This window comes from Protomyctophum bolini, assembly GCF_963924005.1.
Source record: "Protomyctophum bolini genome assembly, chromosome: 22".
Classification (NCBI taxonomy): domain Eukaryota; kingdom Metazoa; phylum Chordata; class Actinopteri; order Myctophiformes; family Myctophidae; genus Protomyctophum; species Protomyctophum bolini.
This window is the reverse complement of record NC_137883.1, coordinates 7,999,202-8,014,569: the sequence shown is the minus strand read 5'-3', so window position 1 is coordinate 8,014,569 and position 15,368 is coordinate 7,999,202. Positions and strand designations below refer to the sequence as shown.

The window sequence follows — 15,368 nt, the reverse complement described above, 5'->3', positions numbered from 1 at the left end:
AAAGCACTAAACAAATACCCTTGTGTAGAGAATAGAAGTTATTTTCAGCAAAGACCGGCTATAGCCACTAGGCACCGTAGCAGAAATTGTTAGTATGCTGTCAGTAAAGCAAAACAACTTACATTTTATATTTAATAACAAACCCTTCTGAACGAGGAAAGACAAACGGCACATATCGACAAGCTCCATGTATAACAGCATACAATTGAGACAGAAGAGGTATTGATGAGATGTAGCACTAGCAGGTTACAGACAACTTGAGGTCTTACTCTTTCTTGTATACAAAAAAGATGCAAAACTAGTATACAAGGTATTGTTAGTATGATACATCTCCAATACAAAATGTATACTAGATTTGTATTTCTTTACCATTCAAACAAAAGCCCCTCTTATATTTCAACTGGCCATGAATTACATCCATACAAATGATCGAATATAACATTAACAATTTGTGCAACGGCACAAATTGCACATGAACAGGTATACCAATAGAGTTGCGCCTCCCAGTCTCTACATACTTAGAGCTGTTACGTGGCTTAATGAACAGTAAAGACATCAGGATTATAGGTTAAACCTGGCTGTTAGCCTTGTCCACAGCGTTTCCATGGTAACTAATGTAGCATTGCTTTCATGAAACCGAATCAAGCCTCAACACATCCAGGTTAACTGGTTAAATTAATCTGGCAAGATTAACCATCTTTCATGAAACCGATGTATCGCTTATCCAGGATATATGAACTGTAGTAGTAGTCACTCACAGTAAATTGTCTCAGTTTGTGATCTATGAAGTGCATGCCAGTTCCCACCAAATACAGTCATCCAAGCTCTGACCTGTGCTGTGTGTGCCATGCTCCCTTTTGGTTATTAATTAATATTATTCTTTTTTTAATGATAACTTCCCCCAGTACACTATGGTGTGACCGTTGCCTTACTGCATTTACAGAGCAAATTAACTGAATCACTTAACCCTGCTTGTTATACTGTTTACTGAGCCCGGGGCGCCACCCAAATTGAACAACACGCTTCATGTTGTCGCCTCCTCACTGTGGTATAGAGTCCAAGTTCTCTCTCAATCTGTGGGTCATGCTGGGGATCAGGTTAATGTGGTCATCCACACAGGTGCCGACACACTGGTCCATCAGAGCTCGTACCGCTGGCTCCTTGGCCCCAGAATCAAACAGGTCTCTAGCCTTATCACTGCAGTGCATTGTGCATCTAGTCAGACGGTCCTGAGAGCAAAACAATACAAAACAGATTAGGCCTACTAATAACATGATGCATTTATAGATCACATGTGCGCACGCACACAAACACACACACACACACACACACACACTTAATAGGTTCTCCAAACCTGAAACTTCTCTAATTCCGAGGTGACCAGTCCCTGAGCGTGTGCCAAAGGCGTGTGGCAGCGCTCGATGCAGTGGTGCACCTGTGTCATTGAATCCGAGGACCGCTCACAGCATTCTGCACTGCACGCGAACATGCGACCCTGAAATTGACACGCAACATATGAAAAAGCATAAATTAAATTGGGATTTGCTTTAATTTATTCAGAGAAGAAGTGATTGTGTGAAACATGCATAGTCTTCATGACTGCACTTATTGAAATGTCATAGTTTGACAATATTGTCTTGTGCGACAATATTTTTGATTGATTGAACACTAACAGTTTGAAAAGAGTTGGCTTAAACAAGCTGATTGATAGAAATGTGTATTAAGTTTGCAGAATGGGTACAGTTCAAGGAAGGTACAGGCAATACACATGCATATGCTAAGAGGATAAAACCAGAAAAAGTACATTAAGGGTCCTCCATTTTCAGTTCATCAAAACATATAAAGACATGATACAAATAGGTCTATATATATATACACGTCTATGCAAACAATTAAAATAAATAATCATAAAAAGGGGAAAACTAAAACGTATTTGCATTGTGTCCAAGTCTAGACTTAGAGGCACCTAAAGAAATAATATGCCAAATATTACAATAAAAGGGGGGCGGGTCACTTACTTGCATTTTGCGAATATGGTCCCTTTCTAGGCTTTGAACCATGTCTTCGACCACTGTCTGCACGCGTGCCTGGTGAGCCTCTGCCATGGCTGTCCCAGCTGTCCTGTCCTGTCCGTCGTGTATTCAATGAAGATAGTGTTTATAGCTCAGATCGTGCGGCCGGGTTGCTACAGTCTATCTGCACGGGACGTTGTTGTTTTCTGGGGCCGTGCGCGTTTCTTTTACATTACAATTAGATTAGAATATATAATACCTAAGGTCACCTCCTGCAAAGCAAAGCATGGTTCGGTTCATTCAGCAATAATGACATCACTTCCGTCTGTCTTCCGCAATTGTCATAAAAAAAATCCGGTTCCGTTTTGGTTTGTCTGTCGACTCGTCTATATTATTAGTATTATTATTATTACAACATGCATACATAAATACATTTTTAGACAAGTATAGTACACTAATTTTCGGTCTCTACCAAATGTTCAGTGTGGACTGTTTTTTCCCCCTTTTTTCTCCCACGATGTGACTATTTAACTACGGTAGGTCCAAAACTAACTTTAATTAAAATTCAGTTAACAGATGACGAAGTATAGTAGCCTTGGATCAGGACTATCATAATCGATTTTGACATCATATTATAGAAATGTCAAAATCGATCAATTAAATCTTGATCCAAGGCTAATGTGGATTAGTACACTTTTATAAAGAAGATAAAGAATTTGACAATAAAGTATGTGTATGTAATTACTACTAGTACTACTACTACTGATTATAAATCTGTTATAAATCTATGCTACTACTACTTCCGCTTTTCAAAACCTTTATTGTGAAGGCCGACAACAAATTGAAACCAGAAGTGTTTGATCTATTCTGCAGCTGCTAGATGTTCAGTCAACTCAAGTTATATTGTTGTTGTTGCCTCAGAGTTTAGTCAGTTTACTACTTGACCTTGATCAACTCAGGACTTTGACCTGCAGGTAGTGATACTACTTAGCTTCAAACTTTGTTTTGTTCTACAACTTCAAACCTATCGAGCCTCGGTGGTGGAATTTAAATGGTGAGCTCTGCGCTGTTAACTCCCTAATAGAATGAACGTTCTCCAGACTTTTGAATGACAGTTAATTGTACAAACTAGACGACATGATAGACCTATGCTTTTTGCCGTCAATAGAAAATAAAATTAAGTCTTTGAGTTCTTTTTCATTACGTTAGTCCTGTAATAATTTGGTTTAATAATAATAATAATAATAATGTCAATGTTTTCATCCGCATGTACAGATGCACATTCTTGTAAACAACTGTCCACAATGAGTATAAGATCCCTGTCCTTGAGGACCGTGCTGTTTCTGGGGCTTTGTCAGACTGGAAGAAGAAGTCTAGCCTCGGCTCCAGAGCTCAGAGACCAGCCCAAGAAGATAGGTAAGCCAGTTCCAGTAGAACGTAGAATGCACTGTAAAAGTGCATGAATTAAAGTAAAACAACAAGGGAATTAATTAAGTTACACCTGTTTTAACTACACTTTCAACCATGCTTTTTGCATTATTATTATAATTTTGTAAATGTATCAAATAGTTCTACAAGCTCACCATACGTTGCAAATGTAAAACCTTGTTAGGTTGTAGATCGGCTATTTTCTCTATTTTATTGCATACAGGGTTTCACGTGGTTAGAATGATGTGAATGGTGTTTCTCTTCTTTAAAGCTGTTGTTGGGGCTGGAATTGGCGGCACCGCAGCTGCATACTTCCTGAGACAGGAATTCGGACCTGGCGTGAAGATCGATGTGTTTGAGCCAGGCACAGTTGGCGGGAGACTGGCTACTGTGAAGATAGGGGACTATGAATATGAGACGGGGGGCTCCGTTATTCATCCCTTGAACCTGCACATGAAGCACTTTGTTGATAGATTAGGTATTTATTGGTTAATACAAATTCTCTCAAACACTGTGCCAAATCTGTAGTAGGCCTGGAGCTCAGAACTCTCTCTTTCCTCTGTTTACAAGGAATTCCTCAGAGGAGTGATGTCCCTACCAAAATGGCCATCTTTGATGGAAAGGCCATCACCTTTGAAGAGAGTGACTGGTTTATTGTGAACTTTTTGCGCCTACTTTGGTGCTATGGATTCAACTTCCTTCGCATGCACATGTGGGTGGAGAGCGTTCTGGACAAGTTTATGAGGTGAGTACTATGGTATTCTGATGTATTGTACAGTATAGGATTTTTACTCGAGATGGCCTTAATATGGCCTTAATATTTTCGGTGTCATTGTACGACGGCACAAGAGTGTTTGTGTGTCTTTCCGTGGCTAATCTCACAAACCACACGCTCGGTCGGTGCTAAATTTCAAGGAAATAACTCACTGAATTTGCTTTCACATAAGTTTATACTTTAAAAAAATGTATTTGGAAGTCAATAGAGGTTGGATTGAGCTGAAACGTTAGCCTGGCTTGGCCAGCCTCCTAGTGTGGATTCACTGAGATTCCACTGAAACGTAGCCCAAATGTGGAGATGACTGTGATAGAAGTAATGACGTCAGAGATTTCTGACATCATAGACTGGGATGTCCATCATCCATTCCACATGGAAGCCATGTTTCGACTTTCCAGCCGTTTGTTTGACCACATGGACCCTGTATCTCGTTTGTTCTTCACAGGATCTACCAGTACCAGCAGTTTGCCTACTCCTTTTCTAGTGTGGACAAGCTATTGCATGCTATGGGTGGAGACAGTTTTCTAACCCTGGTAAATCAGACCGTGGAGGAAAGCATGATGGCGGAGGGCTTTTCACAGATTTTCCTCAATGACATTGTGGCCCCTGTCATGCGTGTCAACTATGGCCAGAGTGTCCGCATCAATGGGTTTGTGGGTATGTTTCACAGTATAAACTAGACTGGATTACTTGTGCACTGTTTCTGAGTAGGGATGGGTATCGTTAGGATTTTTTCGAGTCCGGTACCGATTCCGGTTCTGCTTATCGATTCCGGTTCTTAACGGTTCCCTATTTCGGTTCCAAAATGATATAAAAGAGGTAAAATGTTTAACAAAAAAGCTCAATGTCAGGTAATGTGTCCGATCAGGTTTGACAACATTAATGTTACTTTTTTTATTTACCTTTTTTCCACATGACGTATGAAAAGACAAGTGCAATGTGCATTATTTTATGGCTAGCCCATTTTCTCTCTTTTGAATAATTCTGTGCAATTAGCACATTCAACACAAACAACTGTTTCCATAAAACAAACTAACATAGGCTACTTCTCTATAAGCAGAATCATGAATAGGCCTATTTAATTTATACAAAAGGAGAAGAGAGAGAGCAATGTGTTTGTGGCTCAAACTTTGTCTAATATTGTTTTAGAGCAGTGGTTCTCAAACATTTTCATGCCAAGAGCAAAGGACCCCCAATATTTTTTCAATCTACAAAAAGAATCCCAAAATCGCTTATAAATTAAATTACTTACTAATCGCTTATTTGGCAACACTGGCCAGAAACGACCAGTGTTGCTTCTTTTTGTTTTATTTTGTATAGACCTAGGTGGCTTGTTTCTGCCATAGAGTTATACTGGCAACACCTCTGGTTTCTAGCTAGCTGGATATGTGCTGCTGCGCCTGCTCTGCTCGTCTCTGTACTGTGTACTGTCAGTCCCAGCTCCGTGACTGCAGGGAGATGGAACTGTCGTCTGGATAGAACTTTCTGTTACAGTTAAATCAATATAAAAGTACCACACAACTGAAAAGTATCGCGACTGTGACCGCAAGTTAGAAACGTGTGTGGCTATAATGACGCACAGCTGTTTGCAGCGTCTTCTGCATGCATCTAAGCATTAACATTTCAATGGCCGAGGGTCGTTAGAGTCTATTGTTCCGTGTTGTTGTTATTGCACGTCTAATGGTTAGACGTGTGACAACGCAACAATAGGAAGCGATTACCACGGTCCATTCTGTTGCTGGCTCTCGAGTAGCATGATCTGATTATAATCAGCTGTTTTATGTGCGTGCGTGCGTGCAGGGTGTCACCCAGGAACCGATAGAGAGAACCGAAATTGAATTATTGTAATGGGTACCCGGTACTCGAGCATGTTCGGTTCGGTACCGGATTGGTCCCGAGGTTCGGGACCCACCCCTAGCTATAACCCATCGTTTTTGTCATTTCGTCATTTTTTTCAAATCCTCAAAAATTATGAAAAACGGCGCGCTATAGTATGCCGTACGATATGGGCTATAGCCCACGGTCCAAAATGATGAGAAACGAGGCTAACTTTTTTTTTCAAAATTTCAAAAAACATGGGCTATAACCCATCGTTTTTGTCATTTCGTCATTTTTTTCAAATCCTCAAAAATGATGAAAAACGGCGCGCTATAGTATGCCGTACGATATGGGCTATAGCCCACGGTCCAAAATGATGAGAAACGAGGATAACTTTTTTTTTCAAAATTTCAAAAAACATGGGCTATAACCCATTGTTTTTGTCATTTCGTCATTTTTTTCAAATCTTCAAAAATGATGAAAAACTGCGCGCTATAGTATGCCGTACGATATGGGCTATAGCCCACGGTCCAAAACGATGAGAAACGAGGCTAACTTTTTTTTTCAAAATTTCAAAAAACATGGGCTATAACCCATCGTTTTTGTCATTTCGTCATTTTTTTCAAATCCTCAAAAATGATGAAAAACGGCGCGCTATAGTATGCCGTACGATATGGGCTATAGCCCACGGTCCAAAATGATGAGAAACGAGGATAACTTTTTTTTTCAAAATTTCAAAAAACATGGGCTATAACCCATCGTTTTTGTCATTTCGTCATTTTTTTCAAATCTTCAAAAATGATGAAAAACTGCGCGCTATAGTATGCCGTACGATATGGGCTATAGCCCACAGTCCAAAACGATGAGAAACGAGGCTAACTTTTTTTTTCAAAATTTCAAAAAACATGGGCTATAACCCATCGTTTTTGTCATTTCGTCATTTTTTTCAAATCTTCAAAAATGATGAAAAACTGCGCGCTATAGTATGCCGTACGATATGGGCTATAGCCCACGGTCCAAAATGATGAGAAACGAGGCTAACTTTTTTTTTCAAAATTTCCAAAAACATGGGCTATAACCCATCGTTTTTGTCATTTCGTCATTTTTTTCAAATCCTCAAAAATGATGAAAAACGGCGCGCTATAGTATGCCGTACGATATGGGCTATAGCCCATGGTCCAAAATGATGAGAAACGAGGATAACTTTTTTTTTCAAAATTTCAAAAAACATGGGCTATAACCCATCGTTTTTGTCATTTCGTCATTTTTTTCAAATCCTCAAAAATGATGAAAAACGGCGCGCTATAGTATGCCGTACGATATGGGCTATAGCCCACGGTCCAAAATGATGAGAAACGAGGATAACTTTTTTTTTCAAAATTTCAAAAAACATGGGCTATAACCCATTGTTTTTGTCATTTCGTCATTTTTTTCAAATCTTCAAAAATGATGAAAAACTGCGCGCTATAGTATGCCGTACGATATGGGCTATAGCCCACGGTCCAAAATGATGAGAAACGAGGCTAACTTTTTTTTTCAAAATTTCAAAAAACATGGGCTATAACCCATCGTTTTTGTCATTTCGTCATTTTTTTCAAATCCTCAAAAATGATGAAAAACGGCGCGCTATAGTATGCCGTACGATATGGGCTATAGCCCACGGTCCAAAATGATGAGAAACGAGGATAACTTTTTTTTTCAAAATTTCAAAAAACATGGGCTATAACCCATCGTTTTTGTCATTTCGTCATTTTTTTCAAATCCTCCAAAATGATGAAAAACGGTGCGCTATAGTATGCCGTACGATATGGGCTATAGCCCACGGTCCAAAATGATGAGAAACGAGGATAACTTTTTTTTTCAAAATTTCAAAAAACATGGGCTATAACCCATTGTTTTTGTCATTTCGTCATTTTTTTCAAATCTTCAAAAATGATGAAAAACTGCGCGCTATAGTATGCCGTACGATATGGGCTATAGCCCACAGTCCAAAATGATGAGAAACGAGGCTAACTTTTTTTTTCAAATTTTCAAAAAACATGGGCTATAACCCATCGTTTTTGTCATTTTGTCATTTTTTTCAAATCTTCAAAAATGATGAAAAACTGCGCGCTATAGTATGCCGTACGATATGGGCTATAGCCCACGGTCCAAAATGATGAGAAACGAGGCTAACTTTTTTTTTCAAAATTTCCAAAAACATGGGCTATAACCCATCGTTTTTGTCATTTCGTCATTTTTTTCAAATCTTCAAAAATGATGAAAAACTGCGCGCTATAGTATGCCGTACGATATGGGCTATAGCCCACGGTCCAAAATGATGAGAAACGAGGCTAACTTTTTTTTTCAAAATTTCAAAAAACATGGGCTATAAATTCTGAGGTTTCTTTTTTATTTTATTAAACCATTTAGACCTGAGGCCGATTCTAAATCCTGACATTTTTCTGGAAAACCTATGTTTCTATGTCAGTGGTTTTCAAACTATTTCATGTCAAGGACCTCCAGAATTATCTGTATTTGGCCGCCGAACCCCATCTGAAAATCACCAAGAAGCAAATATTTGCGTTAAAAACGTTCTCTCTGAAAGAATATATATTCCAAATTTGTGCCACGTTTTCACGATTTTTCAAAAATAGCAGATGTACAAGCTCATAGCATGGCACCGAGTGCCGCGCTATGAGCTTGTAGATCTGCTATTTTTCAATAGCTAAAGTATAACAATGCTTAAAACACCAAAAGGGGTTCCCGTTTTGAATGGGTTAAAGGCCAAATATTTGGATTGTTAATTACTGGTGCCTTGTTTTCTTGTCTCTAGGGGCTGTCTCTCTAGCAGGGGCAGATCCAGGTCTGTGGGCTGTGGATGGAGGTAATAAAATGGTGTGCTCAGGGCTTCTTTACCACAGTAAAGCTGAGGTCATCCCTGCCCAAGTCACTTCCATTTCTGTCAAGGTTAGGCCATCCAAGTCAGGTATGGAGTAGTTCTACTGTTTATTTATATTTTCTTCGTTTCCCCCCTCTGCATGCACTTCTTTTGTCAATGTTAAATATTGCCATAATTAATAACCATATCCTTCACAGTCTAACTGACTAGTCTTCTCACATTTTCAGGCACCACAGCCCATTTCTACGAGATCACTTATGTTGGGGAGTCTGGTTCTGCGCATTCCCTGTATGACATAGTGGTCATAGCCACCCCCCTCCACCAGGGCAAATCTGACATCACGTTTTCAGGCTTTTCTCCACCAATACCCTCTCACTACCCTGGGCGCTACCACCAGACCGTCTCCACTTTGGTTCATGGTCTGCTAAATGTGTCCTACCTCGGGACCACAGAGCTAGCCTCGGAGGTCACATTTTCTGATGTCCTCACCACAGACTCCAAGGGCTGTGTCATCAACAGCCTGAGTTCCCTTGATCCTGTCCACATCCCCGAGGGCTACACGCGACCCCCAGCGAGCCAGACCAAGGTGTGGAAGGTGTTCTCTCAGCAGCCTCTATCCCAGGAGCAGATGGAGCAGATGTTTCTGTCCTGGGATTCAGTGTCTGAGACACGGTGGCTGGCTTACCCTGCTTATCGGCCACCTCACCGCCGGACCCCTCCCTTCATCTTGCACGACCGGCTGTACTATGTGAACGCTATTGAGTGGGCAGCAAGCGCAATGGAGATGAGTGCCATCTCAGCCCGGAACGTGGCGCTGCTGGCGCACCACCGTTGGCATGGGCAGGGAGCAAAGGTCGACCAGGAGGACCTACATACCAGACTAAGAGGGGAACTTTGATACGTGAGAAGGAAGGGTGTGTACATAAAGCTGCATTGTGTGATATTTTTGACAGTCTCACGTAACCCTAACCCCTAAAAGCAGGTAAATGCCATTGACCCTCCTTTTAAATTTCAGATCAGTTTACCCACCTCTCCCCATGCATATAGTTTACGAGGGTTCGTGTGCACTAGTCTGATTCCTTCTGCATCTGTCTTTTGGGAACACTCATTTTGCTGCTCTTACCAAGGCCAAGTACAGATGGTGTACACTCACTGCACATGGATCATATTGAGAGCAGCAGTCTGCACTCTGCTCCAAAGTGGATGGTACAGTGCAATGCACTGTACCAAAATAACTACAATGTTTGAAATGTGCTGCACTAAGTTATAATTTGGGGTAATTGCCACTACGACAACACCACTGTTCACAAGGCACTGAAGGCAGGCCTGGATAATATGCACTGGTGTTGGCTTTCCAAATTTGTTTCCCCCCCTGTCTTCATGTGCTGTATTGATGTGGTACCGTAGGAGAGATAACAGGCAAACGTTGATCAGAATATCAATCAATTTGGTTCATTTTACACTCCAGAGTTAAAGATCTAATTAGGGTCCCTTTGGTTACCAATTCTTCATCAATTAGCTGGGGACCACCTGGAACCCCCTCAAGGACCACTGGTTGAAAACCACCATGTAAATCTGTCCCAACTCTAAGCTCTTCAGGCTCCTTTACTGTATCTGAGGCAGCGGTGGCCGAACGGTTTGTTTCGCTAGTTTGTATCCCCGGACCGGCACGTTAAAATTACCACCGCTGAAGTGCCCTTGGACAAGGCATTGAACCTCTACCATGAAATGTTCTATGAGCAGGGCCTGGCTGTAAACAAGTTCTTGAGCTTAGTCCAGTTACCCTGGGTAAACATAGTACCTTTCCTTTCCTTATCTACCAGTGTGGTTTTTGACAGCAAAATTTCTATTTTAGTTTAGTCATAGTATTTGGAATGAAACTTCATTTAGTTTTAGTCATATTCTAGTCACCTGGAATGTTTTAGTGTTAGTCGACTAAATGTCATAAGATTTTAGTCGACTAAATTTAGTCGACTGAAATGTATTTTGGCGGGCCTTGATGCCGTCGTAATGGCTCATTTTACACTTGCTGAAAATAGCCAATCTACAAATTACAAGCACAAAAGATCAATAGCAGCAATTTGTCTCACTTTGGGCACATGGGGGAGCTTTAAGTTGAGATGGCAGCAAAAGCAGTATTATCCATCAAGCATAACCACACACTAAAGGTGGTTGCACACTGGATGCGTTTTTCGGAAAAGCGATGGAGAAACGCCGCTAGAAATCCGAAAAACGCGCTCTGTGTGTGGGGACCTTTAAGGTCCCTGCAGACTGCTGCGTTTTTTTGGATTTTCTGCAAGGACATTTACCAGCAACAGTAACATACTGGGATGCGTAAAATAACAATGCACTGTTCTTTATATTACAGTATGTGTTGTGTGAGATATGCTTCATTGCTGAACAGATGCGGAAATGTTTGGTTTATATGGGTCTTGTACAAACATTACTTTTAAATAGTGTTATGTGCAATAATTGTGCAAATTACCAGCCTTTATGGATTTGATAACACCTAAGATAGCAGTTTGTTTTTACCAATACACCAGCCAACCGTACCTTGTCTAATCCTTTCTAGAATGTTTTAGCAATATGACTATGAGCATGTCCCCATGCTGATGGATTCACATTTTCCCAAGCTCTACCTCGTAAGGTTATAGTAGAACACTGTTTGTTGTTGATTACTGTAGGCAATTGTCATCAAAAGAGTTGTGACACAAATTGATGATTAGAATATGCCATTTAAATTTAAATAATGAACCCAAGTCCTTTTATTATAATATAATGAAAGGTTATTTAAACAGCCATTATGTAGGACCTAATCGCACTTGCCACCTAAATGTCATTTGAATATGCTTTAGTGTTGTTCATACAGTATACTGTTTGAGACTATTGTGGTGCCTTAGAGATGTGAATCAAATTGCCCTTTGTATTTGTCTAATTGCTTATCTTCCCCATAACTTGCTTGAGAAATATGTTTGCGTGTACCGGTATGTTATTTAAAATTGGTGGTGGCTGGCAGTGGGGCCAAAGCAATGACTGCTGTATTGTTGTGGCATATGGGGATAATTAATTTTTAAATATTCTTTAGTATAATTATCATATACCATTCTATAGGTTTTAAGATGTCACTTTGTTCATAGTTTCCCCACCTGGAGTTCTGTGATATAACTACTTAAAACGGTAACAGGTAAATGACATTATTTATAACAGGCTATATGAGATGTTTTTGCTAAAGGTTATATGTCAAGACACTGTAGCGTAAACTGCACTTTAATCCATGCAACCGAGTGGGTTATACAGCATACCGTAGTCCCCTCTAAAACAAATTTTAACTAGCTAAAAATTGTGTCAATCTTAAGTTGATATTCATTGGTGATTTCTAGCAATGAATGGCTAATGTGTCCTATCTTTCATCATTTAAAATGTTTTGAAATTGTTTACAATTGCAATAAAGTTTTGACAAAGATTGCCTATAGTGTAATTTGCTCCCTCTTGTTTACAGAAAGTCTCCCAACTACTACAAAATGTTTTCTGAAGTGTTGCCATATATGCCAACTATGTACCTGAATTATGTACCAGTAATGTACTGTACTATCCCGTACGGTTCTGTACTACTCTGTACTGTACTCTACTACTCCGTACTGTTCTGTACTACTCTGTACTGTACTGTAATACTCCGTACTGTACAGTGAAAATAAGAATGCATACATATACATTGTCAACACAGAGAGGAGTGTGTGTGTGTGTGTGTGTGTGCGCGCGCGTGTGTGCATCAATTTAACAAAGGTGCAGATGATCATAAATCATAATTCATAATTAAATTTCCGCAATTTCCTCAATTTCCGCAATTTCCGCAATTTCCGCAATTTGAAATTTCCTCAATTTCCGCAATTTCCTCAATTTCCTCAATTTCCGCAATATCCGCAATTTCCGCAATTTCACGTGTTTTCCGCAATTTTCAATTTCCGCAATTTCACGTGTTTTCCGCAATTCCTCCGCAATTTCCGCAATTTCACGTGTTTTCCGCAATTCCTCCGCAATATTCCGCAATTTCACGTGTTTTCCGCAATTTTCAATTTCCGCAATTTCCGCAATTTCACGTGTTTTCCGCAATTTCCGCAATTTCCGCAATTTCACGTGTTTTCCGCAATTTTCAATTTCCGCAATTTCCGCAATTTCACGTGTTTTCCGCAATTTCCGCAATATTCCGCAATTTTCCCGCAACACAGCCAATTTTTTCTTTTTTTAAACACTCCGCAATTTGCTAATGTTTCTCATCCTCCGCAACACCGCAATTTTTCCGGTAAATACAACACATTGAGCAGGGCACTGCAGGGAGTTGAACCCCGTTCCGGTAAACCAGAAGTACCAGTACCAGTGCCTTAGCTTTTGTGTATTCAACTATTTGGGTAACATGTGAGCTTTATCCTCATTCATGGGCCTGGATTTTTTTTCTCCAAAAATTCAAAAAACGATGGGCTATACGATGGGCTATAACCCCGTACGATATGGGCTATAGCCCATGGTCCAAAATGATGAGAAACGAGGATAACCTTTTTTTCAAAGTTTCTAAAAACATGGGCTATAACCTATATATAACCTATATCGTTTTGAATCGTTTTCAAATTGTGCAATGCGAGTGTGATATCTGGGGTGCATAGTGCATACATTTGTTAGACATACTATCAGTCCGACAAGCATTAGTCCGACAACACCGTCGCTCCCGACATGCATATACAGTACAGTATGGAGGCGTGGGACGGACGGACGGACGGACGGGAGATGCAGGTTTTCATAGTAAATGCGACCTATGGTCGCAACAATATCTCACACTTATATAGCACCTTTCCGAGTACCCAAAGATGCTTTACATGAGGCAAGAGGAAGCAACAAAAATAAAAACAACTTTATTATCCCATGCCACCAAAACCTCAACTGTCCTTTTGAACATAGTCCAATCCCCTCACACAATAGTCCACATTTCACATAAAAAAACCTGTATTCCAATACCTCAAAATCTCGGCCACTCCCTCACACTCGGTCACTCCAGCATGGTGGTGTTACGATGAAATTGGTGACCTGCTGAAATATGTGAAAATCGTGTAGACAATCACGTCAGTGTCTGCTGATAAATGAAACGTAACAATTTACATTCAGAGTAAAAAAACCTAGTGATATTTAGGCCTTGTATTTAAAGATCTCCATAAAGTTGTGTGAAGTCCACAAGATCGATGGTCACATATTTCAGCAGGTCACCAATATCACCGTAACACCACCATGCTGGACTGACCGAGTGCGAGTGAGCAAGTGGCCGAGATTTGGGGTATTGGAATTTAGAAGAAACATCAAGCAGAACCCGACTATGTCGGGGGAGAGAAAGAGGAAATACAGGCAATAGTAGTAGCAATAGAAATAAACATAATAGTGATAGTACAACAATGAAATCAAATGGAGATGGTGATGGTTCTAATTCTACCATTATGAGAATGTTTTTATTTTATATGTGAATAATGTAAGTCTGAACCAGGACCTTAAATTAAAATATGTCCAGACCACCATGAAAATGTAATGGAAAAAACCCAAATAAATTATCCTAATATAGGAATATAGGACTGTCAGTTTAAGACAGTAAGAAACTTTTTCAAAAACCTTAGGCCTAGTTGTCAAATATAGTGCGCTGTCAATTTAAGATAGCACAATGGATAAACCTTTGAGAGAACTTTGAATGGAACCAAATGAATCGGTATACATTATCTTTTGCAAATGAGTGAAATACCCTTTGAATAAAATCCTTTAGTCACCTTAACCAATCCTAGAAAAACCCTTTGAACACAATCCAGGCAATGGATAAAACACCTTGTTAAAAGACCTTTAAAAAGTAATTGGAAGACGAAGGAATTCAGACCACACCGAATTATAAAGTTTAGAGGAATTTATATAAATTGATTCTCAGTGAAATTATGTTACAGATCCAGGCTTGACATAGTTGACACAGTTTTACAACTTAATATAGTAGGGACAGAGACCAGGGGGTTAATCTGGCAACATAAATATCGTAAGTGATAGGCCCTGAAATATTTGTTATGCATAACAGGATGGGGACAACACAAAAGTGGACTCAGATAAAGAAACCCTTCTTTATCTGAGTCCACTTTTGTGGCAGTTGAAGCAGAGAGAGGTACTCACCCACCCAAGTCAACGAGATACTGCACTTTTTCACCCTTCAGCAAAGTCTTTACAAGTCTTTTGTGAACAGTTCAAGTGGCATGACTGAGGTACTGATGCATTTCCATTGCTGACACACGGCAAAGGCCAGGTCTGGGTTGCTACCAGTGGGAGTGAGTGAATTCACATCATATATCTTCTGCAGATCAGCTTCCACCAATATGGAAGGAGGTGGTGTTAGGTGGTGTTAGGATGTGTTAGAAGGAGGTGGTGTTAGAAGTTGGTGGAAGCT

The 15,368-nt window shown here is 40.1% G+C and overlaps 2 protein-coding genes across 4 annotated transcripts; one reads left to right on the top strand and one right to left on the bottom strand.

Moving 5' to 3' along the window:
- Positions 1-75: 75 nt before the first annotated feature.
- On the bottom strand, positions 76-2,306 carry fam136a (family with sequence similarity 136 member A). The gene is made up of 3 exons (XM_080756387.1): positions 2,019-2,306; positions 1,355-1,495; positions 76-1,229 (listed from the first exon to the last, which is right to left on the bottom strand). The coding sequence occupies exons 1-3, from the start codon at positions 2,103-2,105 to the stop codon at positions 1,041-1,043; spliced, it is 417 nt and encodes a 138-aa protein (XP_080612513.1). The 5' UTR covers positions 2,106-2,306; the 3' UTR covers positions 76-1,040.
- A 198-nt stretch (positions 2,307-2,504) lies between these two features.
- On the top strand, positions 2,505-12,380 carry pcyox1 (prenylcysteine oxidase 1). 3 transcript variants are annotated; one of them, XM_080756370.1, is made up of 7 exons: positions 2,505-2,548; positions 3,288-3,428; positions 3,712-3,918; positions 4,011-4,185; positions 4,661-4,872; positions 8,849-9,001; positions 9,142-12,380. In XM_080756370.1, exons 2-7 carry the CDS (start codon positions 3,317-3,319, stop codon positions 9,810-9,812), a joined length of 1,530 nt encoding a protein of 509 aa, XP_080612496.1. In that variant the 5' UTR covers positions 2,505-2,548; positions 3,288-3,316; the 3' UTR covers positions 9,813-12,380. The 3 variants fall into 3 exon arrangements, with proteins under 3 accessions (XP_080612496.1, XP_080612495.1, XP_080612494.1); XM_080756369.1 differs by lacking the exon at positions 2,505-2,548 and adding an exon at positions 2,868-2,986; XM_080756368.1 differs by lacking the exon at positions 2,505-2,548 and adding an exon at positions 2,878-3,066.
- The last annotated feature ends 2,988 nt before the right edge of the window (positions 12,381-15,368 follow it).

Excerpts from the sequence above, each read along its gene's own strand:
- pcyox1 (XM_080756370.1), top strand. The coding sequence starts at position 3,317 with ATGAGTATAAGATCCCTGTCCTTGAGGACCGTGCTGTTTCTGGGGCTT. Across the intron at positions 3,429-3,711 it reads AGACCAGCCCAAGAAGATAG|CTGTTGTTGGGGCTGGAATT; the intron begins GTAAGCCAGTTC and ends TCTTCTTTAAAG. Across the intron at positions 4,186-4,660 it reads GTTCTGGACAAGTTTATGAG|GATCTACCAGTACCAGCAGT; the intron begins GTGAGTACTATG and ends TGTTCTTCACAG.
- fam136a (XM_080756387.1), bottom strand. The coding sequence starts at position 2,105 with ATGGCAGAGGCTCACCAGGCACGCGTGCAGACAGTGGTCGAAGACATG. Across the intron at positions 1,496-2,018 it reads ACCATATTCGCAAAATGCAA|GGTCGCATGTTCGCGTGCAG; the intron begins GTAAGTGACCCG and ends TGTCAATTTCAG. Across the intron at positions 1,230-1,354 it reads CGGAATTAGAGAAGTTTCAG|GACCGTCTGACTAGATGCAC; the intron begins GTTTGGAGAACC and ends TTTTGCTCTCAG.